The sequence below is a fragment of the Ovis aries genome, chromosome 19 (assembly GCF_016772045.2).
Source record: "Ovis aries strain OAR_USU_Benz2616 breed Rambouillet chromosome 19, ARS-UI_Ramb_v3.0, whole genome shotgun sequence".
Taxonomy (NCBI): domain Eukaryota; kingdom Metazoa; phylum Chordata; class Mammalia; order Artiodactyla; family Bovidae; genus Ovis; species Ovis aries.
This window is the reverse complement of record NC_056072.1, coordinates 23,425,376-23,445,307: the sequence shown is the minus strand read 5'-3', so window position 1 is coordinate 23,445,307 and position 19,932 is coordinate 23,425,376. Positions and strand designations below refer to the sequence as shown.

The following is a 19,932-nucleotide window of genomic DNA, read 5'->3' as shown; positions in this document are numbered from 1 at the left end:
ACTAAGTGCCATTCAAATATACTTCTGTTGATTGTTTAGTGTCTTAGTGTTAGAGTAATCATTCAGAGGCTTCAGCTTTCAGAATTCAGAATCCTGTCCACCCCCTGGGATCTTGCTTCAATATTACAAAAACACATTCTTCTTCTCGACTCTTTCCCTGCCTGTCTATGGCGCATAATCGTGCTGCTTTGTGTTTAAGGTTCCTCATTCAGTTCTTTTTTTTTTTTTCTGGAATGAATTAGATCACTGACAATTTGTAATGTCTCCCTTCTCCTTAGGTCAAAGGAAGACAAATGACTTAGCAATCAGTTTATAAGCAAAAATAAACAGAACAAAACACCCCAGCAATATCTGTTTTTTAAAATTGACTTAACCTAGTTGATGTCTACCTAGCAGGCAGGTGTTCTTTTTATATCCCTATTTTTCAGATAGGAAAACTGAGTTGTAGAAATGACTTTCTAGCTGATGAGCACTGAAGCTAAGATGTGGTCTCTTTGTTTCTTGACACCAAATCCAGTGATCTTTCCATGGGGATGCTCTCTGTCCCTTTACCCATACAGACTACTCTCAGATTTAAATCCCTGCCTTTCTAGCTGCTCTCCATTCTAGGGGTGAACTTCATGCTTTCGTAAATGGTTAATGATGGGTGAATGTTTGGCCAACCAATAAACCAATAACTGCATTCCTCAAACATATTTCAATTGTATAATCATTTAAAATAATATATTTTTTCGTATCTACTTGCCTAGAATCATATCTCAATTTAAATTCCACCTCACAAGACTGCAAAAAGTAGGATAGATGTGTGTGTTAAAAAAGAAGAAGAAAGTGATAGCATTAGTTGCTCAGTCGTGTCCAACTCTTTGCAACCCCATGGACTGCCAGGCTCCTCTCTCCCTGGGATTCTACAGGCAAGAATACTGGAATGGGTAGCCATTTTCTTCTCTAGGGGATCTTCCTAACTCAGGAATTGAACACAGGTCTCCCACAATGCAGGCAGATTCTTTACCATCTCAGCCACCAGGGAAGCCTATAGGTGTATATAAAACTATCTGAAGATCAGGAAGCTTGGGACTTCCTTGACCCTCCAAGTGATTAAGACTGTGCCTTCCAGGATAGGAGGTACATGCCCAATCCCTGGCTCTAGTTGGGGAATTAAGATCCTACATGTTGCACAGTGCTGCTGGGGGAAAAAAAAAAAAAACACAGAAAAAAAAGATCAGGAGGCTCTCATGCTGCTGAAAAATTGATCAAAGCCCAAACTGGCTGTGACGCAAGGACTAGAATCCAGGTCTCCTGACTGCCAATTCTGTTATCTTTCTACACAATACCACTTGACTCAAATATAAGTGTGTATCTGTGTGTGTGTATGTGTATAAAAGTTCTACTTCTTTATCTGTCAATAGACTACCTGTTTGAATCCTAGCAAGTTACTGGATCTCTTTGGATCCTGCTTTCTTCATTTGTTGACATAAGATGTTGTATTTGATGGCATACTTTTAGAATTATGGGATTTTAATGCTGGAAGAAACTTAGAGGTCATCTAGTTATACTATTTAAATGGCAGATAAGGAAAACTGATCTCTTCTAGCTCCAAATTAAATTCTGAGAGTGACATATAGCTGTCAAACGAACCAGGTCTTCTGAATATGGCAGCCAGCCCATCATCCCCTTTCATCCCACTTAGCAAATGTGTGACTGTGATCCAGGCATGTAATTTCTCTAGACTTCAGCTTCCTGATCTGTAAAATTGCAGGGGTTGGTCTTAGATCCCTTTCAGATTTAAAACTTTGAGGACTAAGAAAGGGATCTTTGAAAACTGACATTTTTGCTGTCCCTTGGGACATGACTCAGAATGTCATGAAGTATAATACAACTTTAGAGATAAATTAGACAGCATCAAGATCAAAAGCATTCATCCTGAGGCCTCTAATCAGAGGCTTAATTTGCTCAATGAGTACCTGAATTTGAAAATTGATTGATGTCTTCTCTTAAAAATAATAGCCAAATACCCTTTGCTGTTGGCCCAAAGATAGGGAAAAGGAACCAATTAAGAGAGTGTTATTTCATAGTTAATTCCCCAAAGATTTAGATGCTACAAGTTAGAAAACCATCACTAGGTCCTTCTGCCTTAATAGCTATCACATTCTGACCAGTCTCATTATTTTTCAGTTGAGCATCAGAAACTTCCCAATCTATTAAATATTATATTCCAAGTATCTGTTTACCCAGTTGATACAAATTGCCAATGGGACAGGAACTGTCTGTCACTTCCAGAGCAATTAGTGTATGAAAACTTATCAAAAGAAATCTGTCAAGTTTGAATAAGGATAAATATTGCATGTAAGTCCCTAAGGAAATCACACTGAATAGGATATATTTTTTGCAGCATATAAGAGTTTATTTTGTTTTATTAGCTTGGCTTTATTTTTTCAGAATGTGAATAGCATTTCACGCAACCCAATGAATTAATGTTTTGCTCTGATAAAAATAGACTTTAGTTCTTAGGGGAAAATGGCATCATTTGGTGAGTCATATAACACTAACTCTTTACTTTTAAATTTCAAAAGTTACTGCTTCCAGGAGGCAGCAGTGGAAGGGGGAGCTTCCTTGGTGTCTCAGATTATAAAGAATCCACCTGCCAATGCAGGAGACTGGAGTTCAGTCCCCGGGTCAGGAAGATGCCGTGGAGAAGGAAATGGCAACCCACTCCAGTATTTCTTGCCTGCAGAATTCCATGGACAGAGGAGCCTGGCGGGCTGCAGTCCATGCAATCGCAGAGAGTTGGACTTGATGAGTGACTAAGCAAATGGAAGGGGAATGTAGCTAGAAGGCCTAAGATACAGTGTGCTTTGCTAGTTTCTGACTCTCCAATCTCACCTTCTCTAGGCCTTAGAATTGTCGTATGTGTTGTTTGGTTGTTGGGTTTCTTAATTTATTAATTAATTTAATTTTTATTGGAGTATATTGTTGGTTTACAATGTTGTTTTTGTTTCTGCTGTACAGCAAACTGAATCAGCTATACATATACAGGCATCCCCTCTTCTTTGGATTTCCTTCCCATTTAGGTCCCCACAGAGCACTGAGTTCCCTGTGCTGTGCAGTCTGCTCTTATTAGTTATCTCTTTTACACGCAGTAGTGTGTATATGTCAACCCCAATCTCCCACTTCATCCTACTCCCCCTTTCCCTCTTGGCATCCGAATGTTTGTTCTCTGTGCCTGTGTCTTTCTTCTTTATAAATAAGATCACCTATATCAATTTTTTTCAGCTTTTTTTTTTCAGATTCCAGGTATATGTATTAATATGCAATATTTCTAATTTCTCTTTCTGACTTACTTAAAGTCTATAAGATGTCCATCAGCTGAGGAACAGATAAAGAAGTAATGGTATATATATACAATGGCATAGTACTCAGCCATAAAAAGGAATGAAATTAGTCATTTGTAGAGACATGAATGGTTGTTGGGTTTTTTTTTTTTTTTTAACAACATTTATGCTATGGTTAAAATCATGAAAACCTACAGGCATATAGGTTAGAATTGAAAATATATTCTAAATGATAGCTATCTTTCTGTTGAGGTATTAGAATTTCTAGGGAGTTTTAAGATTTTACAAATTTATTTTTTGCCTTTTTAATGCCCATTTATCCCAGTCTATCAGCCGCCGCTGACAACTGCCGATCTGTTCTTCCTACCCACAACTTGGTTTGTTGGTCTAATTTTTAGAGTCCACATATAAGTGAGATCATATGAGACTTGTATTTCTTTGTCTTACTTGTTTCACTCAGCATAATGCCCTCAAGGTCTATGCACATTGTTCCAAATGGCAAGATTCAATTATTTGCAATGGCTGAATAATATTCCATTCTCTCTGTGTGTATGTGTATGTATGTATATGTATTGTTATATTTACATATGATTTGTTTATCCTTTCATCCACCAATGGACGCTTAGGTTGTTTCTGTATCTTGGCTATTTTAAATGATCCTGCAGTGAACATGAGAGTGCAGATATTTCTTCAAGTTACTGTTTTAGGTTTTTTCAGGTAAATACCCTGAAGTGGAATTGCTGGATGATATGGAAATTCCATTTTAATCTTTTGAAGAATTTCCATACTGTTTCCCTTAGTGGCTGTACTGATTTACACTCCCAGCAACAGTGCACAAGCTTTCCCTTTTCTCTGTGTCCTCACCATTGCTTGTTATTTGCTGTCTTTTTGATAATAACCAGTCTGACAGGTGTGAGATAATATCTCATTGTGGTTTTGATTTGCATCCTCCTGATACTTAGTTATATTGATATATGTCTTCTTTGGAAAAATGTCCATTCAGATCTTCTGCCCACATTTTTTAATCAGCTTTTTTCTTTTTTTTTTTTAATGCTGATAAGCTGTAGGAGTTCTTCATATTTTGAATATTAACACTATATCTTATATATGATTTGCAAATATTCTCTTCTGTTCAATAGGTTGCCTTTTCATTTTATTGATGGTTTCATTCACTGTGCAATTTTTCTGTTTATTTGTTTTTTTTTTTTAGTTTGATGTAGTCCCACCTGCTTATTTTAGTTTTTGGTGTCAGATTCAAAAAATCATCTCCAAGACCCATGTCAGGGACCTTACTGCCCCCTTTTTTTTTTCTTGTAGGAGTTTATGGTTTCAGATATTAATGCAAATCTTTCATCTAGTTTGAGTTAACGTTTGTGTATAGTACCAGGTAGCCATCCAGTTTCATTCTTTTGCGTGTGGCTGCTGCGGTATGTTCTTGGCACCTTTGCAATAAGTTAGCTGATCATACTTGCATAGGTTTATAGCTGGGTTCTTTATTCTGTTTCACTGATACATGTGCCTGTTTCTATGCTAATGCCAAACTGTTTTAATTACTGCAGCTTGGTAGTGTAGTTTGAAATTTTTGAGTGTGATACCTTCAGCTTTGTTCTTCTTTCATATCTTTAAAATGAAGAAAGAAGTGATCTGTTGGGTAATTTTTATCCTTACTACACATTTTTTCCTACTTCGATGTCTGCATTATCATTACATTATATTATTCATGCCCCTTCCTAATATTTATGGACAAATAAAATTACAATATTCCAGGTAATGCTGTTTGCTGTGAAGAAAAAATAGATAAATAAAAATTAATTAATATCATGTTTAGAAATCTTCCCCCTTCAAGGGTCTCAGCATTTAGCTCAACATGATCTCAACAGTGAACCAGCCGAGATTCTTTGGTTGACCTTCACACTTTAGGACTAACAGTATTTTATGAATGTTGTATGTTGAACTGATGTTAATTAGGATCCTTAGTACAGTCCATTTGATACTTGTGTTTGGAACTATGGTTTGTTCCTTTATCTACAGCGTTGAAAATGGTTACAGTATTATATTACTATTACAGTTGGGGAAACTTATTGCAACTTTAATTCAACATTTTGTTGTTTTCTGTTGTTTAACGTAACTTAATGGCTTTCCTGAGAACAGAAGTATTAGAGCTAATAATTTTTATATTATACTTACTGTTTCTTGAATTGAAATTGCATTAGTTCAGCGTTTCCCAACCTCTATTTTGTGATGTATCATAGATGTTTTAGAAAAAGAGTGTGTGGATGAAGGAGTTGGGAGGCACTTCTACATCAAGTAAGTTTGCATGACTTAAGTAGTCTCTAAGAAATTTGAGGCACATTGGCATGTTAAAAGTCTCTTGCAGGTTCTGAAAGGAGAAATTTTAAAATCTATTCAACCTTATTTAATCCCATTCTTCTCAAAGTCTTCTGGTCACATAAACTTCTTAAATTTGAGATAGGTAGAGGGTAGAGAACTTCTATTCTATTCTATTCCTGCAGAATATGTTTATGGTTGCCTGCATTTCCTGCTAACGTAGTATAGTAACTCACAAAAGCAGTGAAACCAAAATTCTTATAATCAAACAAAAATGATTAACTTTCAGTGATTCAGATGTCCTTATGACTCAGAGGACTTTCACGTAACTTGAACCTCACTACATGCCTGTATCACATTTATGATTATCCCCATTTGCTGGATTAAGTTGAAACTAAGTAAGAGTGTGTAAATGGCTTTCTTTATGGAATACAGTTTTGATTTTTGGTCTTCTGGTCTTTTTTTTAAAATTCCAGTTAAAATAACAAAGTGAATGTCTTTTATCCTGGTATCCATGGTTCCTGCAACTTCCTAGTTACCGAACTATGCATCTTCTACAAAATTCAGAAAGTTTTGTGGCACTAGCCAGCAGCAGTAGTTCTAAAAAATGTCTCCAGAAAAAAAAAAAAAAATATATATATATATATATATATATATATATATATATATATTTAGTTTATATATGTTATTATAATTCTCCTTGGAGAGATATGGGTTGATTAATATTTTGCTGGTAAATTACTTTCTAACTTATACCTTGTGACTTTGGATATTTTAATTTATTCCTAAAACTCTCTTATAATTAATTACGGGATAGGCAATGTTCTCTTCACTGTTCACATGAGAATATTTTTGAGAGGCTTGGTGATTACTTGCTCTGCCTGAAACTGACATGCCAAATTGAGAGAGGAGTACATTGCACTCTACTATTTGTTGAATCTCCTATTTTTGTGGCAAAATTGCTACATTACACTGTATTTCTTCACAACCTATTAGAGGGGCCTTTCCTTCCCCCAAATTGGAGTTTCTTGAGAAAGTAACTAGCTTGCTGGGAAGAGCTTGCTTATTTACAGTGAGTATCCTCTTGACATCAGCATGGGGTTACTTATAATTACATTCATATGCGTAAATAAAATGATTAGCTATTCTCATATAAACATAATTGTATCTCTCTAAAATAATGCATGCAGAAATGTTATAATCCAGCGATAAAGGGAAAGCCATCTACATGACCCCCTCCTTTGTATGTAAACAGTGGATCATTAAGATGGAATATGTTCCCTGTCACACATTCAGTTATTGAGGTCAATTACAACTGAGGACTCATTGAAGTATTAAACAACAAAGTGCCTTTTCCAATAATTAGCATTCTGTGTACAAAGCTGAAGTGACCTTTCTGCCATTTTCCAAGGACAATCCATGCATTTAGAATTTAGCCAAGGATCATATTGAAGAGCAGCACACAAGAACTCAGTCAGCTAGTTCGGAAACCCCAGGCTCCCTTTGCATCTAGTTGCTCCCCCTCCTGCCCAAAATAACTTGAGAAAATAAAACAGGGCATGTTGGCTAATCAGTGCCCATGGCTGCTATATCACTTCTCCAGCTTTGAACAAATCTGAAGATCACACTTTAAAGAGAGGAATCATGAAATGCCTGGAGCTAAAGAAGTTTGATTTTCTCAGAGCACAATAGTTCACTGCAGCAAATCATTTAAACTCGCTGTCACTTAGGTTTCTTTACTGAAATTGAAAGCATGGGTTAATGTGCTCATTCACAAAACATTCACCTAATTCTCCAGAAAAATGAGAATTTTCAAAGGAACATTTTCAAGTATGACTGCCTATTACATTCCTCCCATTGGCATTCTGGGATGGATAAGTATTTGTGAAAAGGTTGCTCTTTGATGGCTACTTTATACGGATATAATAATTTTTTCAGCTAATTTTTTTAACACATTATTGATCAGGGGATTGTTTCAGACTAATGCCTATGGCTGTAATACATTTCTAGTCAATAATGTGTTAAAAATGCAGATTTGCATTTATGGGACCAGCCAACTAATCATTGTATTATATTTAATGAGTATTTGCTACAATATTAAATCACCGTCTCACTAAAATAATGGGGAAAGAATTCAGCAGAAAAAGGAGTAAGAATATGCATCAATAGTAAGAGGCACTGGGAAAAGACTGGGTTGAGAATCAGGAATTATTCTGTCTTTGGCTGTGGCTGAGTTTGGATTAGACAGTCTGATCCTCTGTGTCAGAATTTCTCAGTTAATGGAAAAATATAAACTATACTGGAAACCATGAAGTGCTGTGTAAGTATGTTGCATCATGATATACTATTATGATTATTGCATGTAAGATGAAAGGAGTGATATTAGTTTCCAGGGTATATCAAGATTGTGGACTCTGTGTGTCTGTGGTTTGAGCTTTAGCTCTGTAACTATTATATGGTGCTTAGCCATGCTTAATGAGCTATAATGCTTATTCCCTGATTTAAAGAGACTGGACTTCTCCATCAGTGATCAGTGTAACTTCTAGTTCTATAGAAATAAAATCTTATTGACTGATGGTAGGAAGACTGATAAAATGTTTTAGGGGACTGTTATTACTTTCTGTTGATATTTAGCAGGCTGAAAAAGGATCATTGGGCAACAGTATGAATTTTTAACTTGACCAGTTCTTTCATGAATACAGTAAAGTTCTTATAAAAGACATGTTTATAATGATGATTCCTTTTGCTTTCAGAGCTCAGCTATGCCTGGATTTTCAATGAATACCCCTCCTATCAGGATAATCGCCGCTTCGTTTCTCAAGAGACTGGGAATCTATATATTGCCAAAGTAGAAAAATCAGATGTTGGGAATTATACTTGTGTGGTTACAAATACAGTGACAAACCAAAAAGTCCTGGGACCACCCACACCACTGATATTGAGAAACGATGGTGAGTTTTCTAAGGGATTTCAGAATTCTGTTTTTTGTGCTCATAGGTTGAGTTTGGAAAGTTATATTATTGGCACACAAAGCTTGACTATCTTGATTACATCTAAGAAAAATTTAATGCTTTTACATTCACTACCTATATTTTTGAAGGAAGTTTTAAGTTATCCAAGTAATTTCTGGATGTGTGGTATTGAAGACATAATTCCAACCACACTGAAATGCAGAAATGTCAAGTCTTACTGGAGCTAGTTTTATGTTCCCACATTTTTGTGAGAATATGTCAAGAAAGTAGATGAATTTCGCCTTACTTACTCAGACGGATGACATGACAGTGTATGGTGATTCATCATGTGCTTATTGAAGACAGTCTTACCAATTTGTATGCCAGGCTTTAATAACATCATGCCTTTCCCCACTGTGAGTCTTTTTATGTATTCTGTTCCCTCTCCTTGAAATACTCTTCATTCTCTTGGTCCTTTGACTAACTTACGCTGATCCTTCCAGCTTCTTCAAATATATTGCTTTCTTCAGGAGACCATCTCTGTCTCACCGGCTCCAGCCAACTGTGCTCTGTTGGGTGCCTTCTCAAATCAACTCTGCAGAGAAAGTATGAGCATCTTTAAAGCACAGACCAAATTGTGGAATGTTGGGGCAAATAATATGGATTTCAGTCATTCAGTTACTTTTTCATGCATTTAACATACATTTATTTAGCACTTGCTACGTGACAGCACTACTCTGGGAGCCAGTGAACAAAAACCAAAAACCCCTCCTCGTGGCATTTAAGTTCTGCAAAGGATTTAGGTAAACACAAACAAATAAACCTAAACAAAATGCCAAATGCAGTTATTTTAGATAGTAATAAATAAAGGAGTATGCTGACACAGAGACTCTGTGGGGGTGGAATGAGTAATTTAGATAGGGTTGTCATGCAAAACCTATCTGAGGGGGTGACATGAACTGATGCCCGAATGATAAGAAGTCGGTCCTGTGAAAGTCAGAGGGAGGAGCATTCCAGACTGAGTTAGCATCATGTGCAAAGGCCCTGAGGCCTAGAAATAAAATTACTGGCATGTTCAGAAAGCAAAGAGAATATGAGCCTCATGGAGCATAATGACCAGTGAAGAGGGTGGTTTGAGTTGATGCTGGAGACTGGATTTTATTTCAAGTGCAGTGAGAAGCCAATAGAGGATTTTATATAACAGAGTTATGTATTAAAAAAAAAAAAAAGATTGCTTAGCTACTGTGTGGCAAGTGGACTTTTAAAAAAGCAAGAGTCAAAACTGGAAGTCCACTTAAAGACTGTTGCTGTAATTCAGTCAGTCACCGATGGCAGCTTGAATTAGTGGGTGAGCATGGAGAGAAGAGAAGGTTGTGGATACAGGACATCATTTGCAGGTAGAGCTGACAGGACTTGCTAACACCTGGGCTGTGGGAGGTGGTGGAAGAGAAAATCAAGGATGACACATGGGTTTCTAGCATGGCAGCTGAGTGGATGGAAATGCCATTTACTGAAATGGTTTTACTGAATGGGTTTCCAAGGGTGCAATTCAGAATTACTTTAGTCTTTATTATGAAGCATGACTTCTCCCCTGGCAAAAGAAAGAATTGATTATTTGGTGCTTCTTAGTCTCTCTGTCATAATATTCCATCTGTCTATCATAATATGCATCTGGTCTATTCATATTACTTGTCACCCAATGCCATGTGATCAAACTCACACCACAGCTTTCATCTGGTTTGGTATAAGGGCCCAGCACAGTGCTTGCCACATGGCAAATGTTAAATGGATATGTTGCATTAAGCTGAGTTATATTAAATAAAACTGAGAAATCTCATCATTTTAGCAAGAAACATAGGCAAAGGATCTATTCTTTCAGAAGCTATCAGTGCTGTCTCTCTGGACCTAAGGATAAAAATTCTGTTTCAACATATATGTTTCAGGGACATTTTGTACAAAATTATTTAAAAATACAGCCCCTCTGGCCTTTGCCCATAATACACTTATGCCAAAATGTCTGTTCAGTCTGTTCAGTTCAGTTGGTATGTCAAGGAGACAATATAATCGAATATTGACTCTGATGCACTAAGACACAGCCCAGGAGAAACATCACCCAGAGCAGCTGCTTCAGAAAGAAGGAACAGACCTTCAGGAACACAGGAAGTCCTCAGCCTGGCCAAACACTGCCTTCTACTTATCTTTTGGATTTATCTCGACTTGCCTAGTATATCTTCATAGAGATGACAAATGTTTTTTATGGGAATATTTTATCACAAAATTAACAAGCTAAGGATCTCATTCTTCAGCAATTAATGCCCATTCATTCCTAATTTCTGTGAGAGTTGCTGATGAAAATTTATAATATATCTTTCCCATTTAGGCAGCAGTACATAAAATGGATACTCAAACTGCATTACTAGGCTCAAAATAGATTATTTCATTACCTCTTTTGTGGAGGTAAGAAAAAAGGGGAAATACAAAATCAAGAAAAGATTTCAAAATAAAGATGACATTCTTGTGAAAATGTATGTTGTGAGAGTAAAATCAATGAAATTATCATTCTATGCAATCTGGTAGGTAGTGAGTGTATTTTAGACTGGTAAGCACAAGGTGAGTATGGAGTTTGCACAAGCATCTTGGTAACTGCAGCTCACTCAGATTTTCATATCCTCCTTCTGTCTCCGAAATATGAATAAGCAAGGCAAGGGAGCTTGTTGCCTGCACTGCACTAATTGATATGGCTGACCATTTCCCTGATGAAGTGCAGATGTAGACAAATGTAGCTTAAAGAACTAGATATCGTCAATACTCAGGTTATTATTTTTTTCCTAGAGTTTTAGCTGAGCAATCTAGACTGGGATTGTTTCCAGGCTTAAAGATTACAGTGAGTCAGAAAAAAGTGGACAACTCCTGTCGACCCACGTTCCAGTTAGAAATCAAGGGCAATGTGTCCCATGTTGATCCCACTAACCCTCTTTAGGTCCTAACCCCTGATACACTGAGGTTCTGCAAGAGTTTTGTTCTTGCTGTTCCTTTTTCCTCCACTCTTCACATGTCTCCCGCCTTCCTACATCTCAGATCAATGACTGAAATGTAGAGCAGGGTAGTGTGGAGGTGAGCTGGGTTCCCTGAGTGGAATCCAGCCCCATCATTTATCAGGGATGTGACCTTGAACATCAGTTGAACAACCTCACTGTGCTGTGTTGTCATCAGTCAAATGAGGGTAGCAGTACCTACCTCAGAGCTCACTCTGTGTGTGAAATTATGTGTAAAGTGCTTTGAACAGTGACAAAACAGCAGTACGGCGTCAAGAACTTCCCTAAGATATGCTCCACAAATTATACTTTTAAAAAACAGATTATACAGAGGAAGTGGATAGCATTATCCTTGTTTTAAAAATGTTTGTGGATAATGATAGAGAAAACGGAAATCTAACTCTCCATAATGCTAACAGTCATAAACTTTAAACCAGTCAACTTTTAGTAGTAAAATGTTCAGTTCTTAATTTTTTTCTTTCTGCTTCTCTGTGCTTTCTCATTTTTCTGCAATGATTAGAAACTTTTCAAAAGTTTTTTTTGTTTATTTGTTTTTAATGTTTGGTAAAAGGGATAACTGCAGTTCATTGGACCTAAAAGGCACTTCGAGATCCCCCAACTTATTCTTATTATTCCAGAAAGAAGGAAACTAAGGATGAAAGAAATAAGTCAAAACAGCAGTGGGATAAAATTCTTGACCCCCAGTCACCATACTATTTAATGAGGTTCAGAAAAGCTTTTGAGGTCTCTAGATTCACCTACTTATGTTATGATTTTGGAAATTTTTATTTTGGGAATTCTAAATAATTGTATGTTATGTGTAGTGTTCATCTCCAGAAAGTAGTATAAAACTGAGAGCTAGACAAATGTGAGAGAATTTTATACCAGAGTTTTTATTTATCTAGGTATTTTAAAATTTGCTTGTAACAACAATATAACCTATCATACGGGAGAGGGCATCACTTCCCTGGTGGCTCAGACGGTCAAGCGTCTGCCTGCAATGCGGGAGACCCGGGTTCAATCCCTGGGTCGGGAAGATCCCCTGGAGAAGGAAATGGCAATCCACTCCAGCACTCTTGCCTGCAAAATCCCATGGATGGAGGAGCCTGATAGGCTATAGTCCATGGGGTCGCAAAGAGTCAGACACGACTGAGCGACTTCACTTCTTCATGGGAGAGGGCACCTGTTGCTTGGGTACTGTGAAAGAAAAATATTTCATTGAGAAAAATAGATCATAATTATTTTTACCAGAGATACTAAACTGGTCCATGGATCAATATTAGCCTAACTGCTAGTTATTAATGACCATGAATTTGCTCTATCATGTGCTTCCTACACAGATTTCAAAGAATTGTACCTCTTATTTCCATAAACAAAGGTAATGGGCTACCCATACCAAAGCAGCATAACTATGAAAGAAATAATAGATTTATATCATAATCATAATAGCTACTTTTTTTCCGTCTTTAGTCATTACCTCTAACTTGCTCTAAAATGGCTAAAGATGGAAAAATAAAAATCCTAGCAGAGATTAGGACAGTCTTGGGAAAATGAGATCATGTCTGCGAGGTTGTTTATGTACTTTATATGCAGAAAACTTACTGTATGTTCCTTGCCTTTTTTCTGTGTTCCCCTTGAGACTAGCTAGGGACTGGTTTGGCAGTTCCTTAGTTTGCCTATTAGAACCAAGGCAAATGTTGAACAGTTTACACCCAGTGTGTATCTGATGGATCCTTGCTTTGCACATTGATTGTTGAATGTTTTTGAATATTATCCCTAATTAGAACTCTCAATAGAAGAGCTGCTAGGGAATAGGAAACACTGGATTTTTCCTATCTTAGAATTTCAAGTTCACTCTCTGTGTCTCTTTCTTTCCCGTCTCCTTTTCCATATTTATATACATTGATAAACTTATACATGTAGGATATGTGTGTATAAATATACATGTGTCTATATACACAAAATATATTGTCTTTTGAAGTTAAAATTTAAACCACTTTTTGAATGTTATTATACTTCACTGTAAATTTAAATTATTAAAAATTGGTGTTGTCAATATAACCAAAATAGCTGACCACTTTTTCCCAAGCCCTGACCCATTTCCCCAAGCTTTATTTTAATTAGCCATGAAAACTTTGCATTCAAAGCAAAGTTTTGAATGCTTCAGCACTGAAGCATTTATTGTTTTCAGTGTACATAAAATTTTAACCTACTGGACAGGAGACCAGCTGATAATCTCAGCAGCCTAGAGTTTCAGAGCAGCCTAAGGTAGGACAGAAATAGATGTGCTGAACATAGGATTAAGAGTGTCCATGATCGATGCCAACCAGCTTTGTCTTGTTTGTTGTGGTGTCACCTAGGATGCAGGAACAGAAGGGTAGCACTAAAAATCGAGAAGGAAAAAAGCCATAGGATTCTGGGGTGTGGTCCCAGATCTGCCACTAACATGAGACAAAACCTGTCACTTCGTTTGTCCTCAATATTCTTAGCTATAAAAATGAGTGATTTGTAATAAGTTATGTCTAAGAGTTCTTCTGCGTTTTCTTCTGAGATTCCAGTCACAACTTTCTACCTTACTTTATTCCAGTCTCAGCATTTGCATGGGCCACATGATATCAAACACAGCTCAACACTCAGATGCTGTTCATTGGATTAGATTTCTTCCCAGCACTAACAATGAATCCTAGTGCAAAACTAGAGCATTACGGACCATTTTGTGAACCTTCACCTCAATGACCATTAGATCTCCTAGTGGCTCAGAAGACTACATTTGCTTCAAATTGCCAAGTTTAAGATCAATGACTGAAAAGTGTGAAAGAGAAAATTAGAATATTCCAAAGTATTCTGGGTTATCTGTGTAGTGTAATGTATTCTTCACTATGATACTACCATCTGTTCATAGTAAACTTTCCTAATATTGCCCCAAATTGGGTTAGATCCTCAAGTGAACCTTAACAGACATGATGTTGTCTTCTTGAATAGATCTTCTTCAATTGTAGGCCATTTAATTAGCCTAGCTGTCAGATTTTAAAAACTACTCATTAAGACGATCATTTTTTGATTGTAAACTTTATCTACAACACTTTTTGATGACTTAAACTTTAGACTGAGAAGGACAAAACTTCTGCCTGGGGAACAAGCAGAGATGTGTCCTTGACTTGCACAAGATTTTTATATTCCCTAAGATCTAAAGTTTATCCTCAAACACATTTCTTTATTTAACTCTCGTTTCTAATTACATCTTTTCTGTGGTTTTGTCATAGCAATCATATCTTGCATTAATATCACATTTGAGGATCTTTGGGTGTAAAACATGTTTTGTGAGAAAAACATCTAAATGACTAAAGGATGTGAGATATTTTGCTAAACTGCCACTGCTAATCTGATTTAATAGTGTCTTAATATTTTGAAGCCTTGACAAACTTAGGAACTTGGAGTCAGCTCTAGACCTCAGGCATAGTCAGATTCATTACAGGTCCATGGGGCCAAAGCTTGTGGATGGTCACTTCACTAGTCAGTTAGAAAGCAATCTGTTAAGTACCCATTGTGTGTTTGACACTATAAAATAAAAAGATGTGGTCAGAGCCCCTGGGAGTCTATAGTCTTAGACAATTACAAATTAATGAAAGGTCTAAAGTTTCATTCTTTTTGGAATTATTGAACTGAGTTCCAGGAAACACATTTATAGATAGAGATTTCAAATGAAAGAGGACGGGAGAGATGTCCAGCTTAGAATAGAGATGACCTGGGCATTCATTTGATGATGCCTCTGCCCAAGAAATATTGATATTTTAGGAATCAGTGAAATAAAATGGACTGGAATGGGTGAATTTAACTCAGATGACCATTATATCTACTACTGAGGGCAAGATCCCTTACAAGAAATAGAGTAACCTTCATAGTCAACAAAAGAATCTGAAATGCAGTACTTGGGTGCAATCTCAAAAGTGACAGAATGATCTCTGTTCATTTCCAAGGCAAACCATTCAATATCACAGTAATCCAAGTCTATACCCCAACCACTAATGCTGAAGAAGCTGAAGTTGAATGGTTCTATGAAGACCTACAAGACCTTCTAGAACTAACACCCAAAAAACATGTCCTTTCATTATAGGGGACTGGAATGCAACAGTGAAAAATCAAGAGATACCTGGAGTAACAGGTAAGTTTGGCCTTAGAGCACAAAATAAAGCAGGGCAAAGGCTAACAGAGTTTTGCCATGAGAATGCTCTGGTCATAGCAAACACCCTCTTCCAACAACACAAGAGATGACTCTACACATGGACATCACCAGATGGTCAATACCAAAATCAGACTGATTATATTCTTTGCAGCCAAAGATTGAGAAGCTCTAAACAGTCAGCAAAAACAAGACCAGAAGCTGACTGTGGCTCAGATCATGAACTCCTTATTGAAAAAATCAGACTTACATTGAAGAAAGTAGGGGAAAACCACTAGACCATTCAGGCATGACCTAAATAAAATCCCTTATGATAAATTCCCTTATACAGTGGAAGTGACAAACAGATTCAAGACATTAGATCTGATAGACAGAGTACCTGAAGAACTATGGATGGAAGTTCATGACATTGTACAGGAGGCAGTGATCAAGACCATCTCCAGGAAAAAGAAATCCAAAAAGGCCAAATGGTTGTCTGAGGAGGCCTTACAAGTAGCTGAGAAGAGAAGCTAAAGGCAAAGGAGAAAAGGAAAGATATGCCAATTTGAATGCAGAGTTCCAAAGAATAGCAAGGAGAGATAAAGCCTTCCTCAGTGATCAGTGCAAAGAAATAGAGGAAAACAAGAGAATGGGAAAGACTAGAGATCTTGTCAAGAAAATTAGAGATACCAAGGGAACATTTCATACAAAGATGGGCTCAATAAAGGACAGAAATGGTATGGACCTAACAGAAGCAGAAGATATTAACAAGAGGTGGGAAAAATGCACAGAAGAATTATATTTAAAAGATCTTCATGACCCATGTAACCATGATGGTGTGATCACTCACCTAGAGCCAGACTTCCTGGAATGCGAAGTCAAGTGGGGCTTGGGAAGCATCACTACAAACAAAGCTAATGGAGGTGATAGAATTCCAGTTGAGCTACTTAAAACGCTAAAAAATGATGCTGTAAAAGTGCTGCACTCAATATGCCAGCAAATTTGGAAAACTCAGCAGTGGCCACAGGACTGGAAAAGGTCAGTTTTCATTCCAATCCCAAAGAAAGGCAATGCCAAAGAATGTTCAAATTACCTCACAATTGTACTTGTCTCACATACTTAGCAGAGTAATGCTCAAAATTCTCCAAGCCAGACTTCAACAGTACATGAACCATGAACTTCCAGATGTTCAAGCTGGTTTTAGAAAAGGCAGAGGAACCAGAGATCAAATTGCCAACATCCAATGGATCATTGAAAGAGCAAGAGAGTTCCAGAAAAACATCTACTTCTGCTTTATTGACTATGCCAAAGCCTTTGACTGTGTGGATCACAATAAACTGTGGAAAATTATGAAGGAGATGGGAATACCAGATTACCCGACCTGCCTCCTGAGAAATCTGTATGCAGGCCAAGAAGCCACATTTAGAACTGAACATGGAACAACAGACTGGTTCCAAATTGGGAATGGAGTACGTCAAGGCTGTATATTGTCACTCTGCTTATTTAACTCATATGCAGAGTGCATCATGTGAAGTGCCAGGCTGGATGAAGCACAAGCTGGAATCAAGATTGCTGGGAGAAATATCAATAACCTCAGATATGCAGATGACACCACCCCTTTATGGCTGAAAGCAAAGAAGAACTAAAAAGCCTGTTGATGAGAGTGAAAGTGGAGAGTTAAAAAGTTAGCCTAAAACTCAACATTCAGAAAAGTAAGACCATGGCATCTGGTTTCATCACTACATGGCAAATAAATAGGGAAACAATGGAAACAGTGACAGACTATTTTGGAGGGCTCCAAAATCACTGCAGATGCTGCTCCTTGCAAAAAATCTATGACCAACCTAGACAGCATATTAAAAAGCAGAGACATTACTTTGCTGACAAAGGTCCATCTAGTCAAAGCTATGGTTTTTCCAGTAGTCATGTATCAGTGTGAGAGCTGGACTATAAACAAAGCTAAGCGCCAAAGAGTTGACGCTTTTGAACTGTGGTGTTGGAGAAGACTCTTGAGAGTCTCTTGGACTGCAAAGAGATCCAAACAGTCCATCCTAAAGGACATCAGTCCTGAATATTCATTGGAAGGACTGATGCTGAAGCTGAAACTCCAATACTTTGGCCACCTGATATGAAGAACTGACTCATTGGAAAAGACCCTGATGCTGGGAAAGATTGAAGGCAGGAGCAGAAGATGACAACAGAGGATGAGATGGTTGGATGGCAGCACTGACTCGATGAACATGTGTTTGAGTAAGCTCTGAGTTGATGATGGACAGGGAAACTTGGTGTGCTACAGTCCATCGGGTTGCAAAGAGTCGGACACGACTGCGCGACTGAAGTGAACCGAACTTAACCAAGAAATGTTCATTGAGTGCCAGTTGTATTCTTGTCACTAGGGATGCAAAAGTCTTTCTGTGTCCTCTTAGATGGTGGCCTGGCTTAGGAGCCTAATTACAGACTGAGGCAGGAATGGGGCCAATTTAGGGTGGATGGAGAATTAAAGCAGGATTATTTAAGCTTCAGCTCTGATCAGAGCTGTCCAGGACCAATGAAGGTACCATGAGATTATACATATAATCAAGATATGCATGTAAGGAAGCCTGGCCTGGTCTTGGAAATCAGCTGAAGCTTCCATCTAACAGGGAGGATAAGAATTCCAGGAAGTGGACACAGTATTTGTTTAAACCATGAGTTGGCAAACTTCCTCCTGTAGGCAGATCTTGTCCATGGCCTGCTTTTTTTCTCCATAGAAATGTTAGGTATTTTTACTTAACTCCTAGATTACCTGTAATTTGTGTTACTCTTGTTACGGATATCTTATTTTTAATCACATTCTCTATTTTACTTGTAAGTGATTGAGCATGGCAAACTTGGTGAAATCTTGTTAGTTCTATAATTTGTTAATTCTGTCAACTCTCTCAAACTTTGCTATCTTCCTCATTTCTTCTAAGCCCAGTGCCTAGCCAACCCTTAGTTCATGAGCCACACACAACCCACCACCATTTTCATGAATAAAATCTTACTGGAACATAGCCATGCCTATTTGTTTATATATTGTCTATGAATACTTTCTAGCTATATGGCAGAGTTGAATCAGAGATTGAGTGTCTGACAAAACCTAAATAAAATCCTTGCTGTCTCTTTGTACAAAATATTATTAACTTTGCTAATCTCTGACCATACAATAATATCTTTAAATACTCAAAGACTGTCCATCAAGGCTTGTTCTTTGTGGCTCCAAAGACTTGAACTAGGACCAGAGTATACAAATTAGAGGGAGAGTTTAGTTCAAGTACAGAGAACTTTTAGTAGTAAGAATATAAATGTACTTCGTCACAAAAAGACCAAAGTTGGCTTTCTTTCACCTAAAAGGTGGTGGATTTATAATTAATTGTCCAAATGGGAAACTCTTAGCAAATTACTTCAGAACTTATTATAAATCAGGACTGTCCCAGGCAAGCACAGATAAATAGCTACTCTACTTTCAGAGGATCCAGCTTTCTGGAAGCCAAGGATTGAACCCAGGTCTCCTGCATTGCAGGCAGATTCTTTGCCATTTGAGCCAGCAGGGAAGCCCCCCTGCTGGAATAGCTCAGATTATCTCTGCATTGTAACTGTTGAGAATTAAGGAAAGAGATGCAGGTTTGAATTAGGTCAAACAGTGGGGTTTATTTTCACCTCCCACAGGTTTCTCTTTTAAAATATATATATATATATATGTATTTGTTTGTTTATGTATTTATGGCTGTGGCTGGTCTTAGTCGCAGCTTGCAGGATCTTTAGTTGTAGCATGTGGGATCTAGTTTCCTGACCAGGTAGGTCCCCTGTATTGGGAGCATGAAGTCTGAGCCACTGGACCATGAGGGAAGTCCTTCTCACAGGTTTTTGAAGTCACATTAAAACCCCACATGTAACAAGTGATAGACAACCTTGCGGTGTCTTATTCTTCTTTTCCAGCACTGGGGAAGTTCTTGTTTTCACACTTGTTGGCTCTAACTCAGGGGAATTCAGTGATCAGGGAATGAGTAGTGATAGAGAATCCTTGGACAGTCCCCTCGATCCTACAGTGTCTCCTTCAACCCAGGGCTTTCCTGAAAGAATAAAGTTCTAAACTCAGCCAAAGAAATTAG

The 19,932-nt window shown here is 37.5% G+C and overlaps 1 protein-coding gene across 32 annotated transcripts in view; it reads left to right on the top strand.

Annotated features, from left to right (window-relative positions):
• Window positions 1-19,932, top strand: part of LOC114108678 (contactin-4) — a 1,043,928-nt gene that overhangs the window by 812,577 nt on the left and 211,419 nt on the right. For all 32 annotated transcript variants that reach the window (XM_060402845.1, XM_060402823.1, XM_060402848.1 and 29 more), the window contains one exon: window positions 8,411-8,608. In XM_060402845.1, coding sequence (XP_060258828.1) covers window positions 8,411-8,608 — 198 coding nt within the window. The remainder of the gene's footprint in view (window positions 1-8,410; window positions 8,609-19,932) is intronic.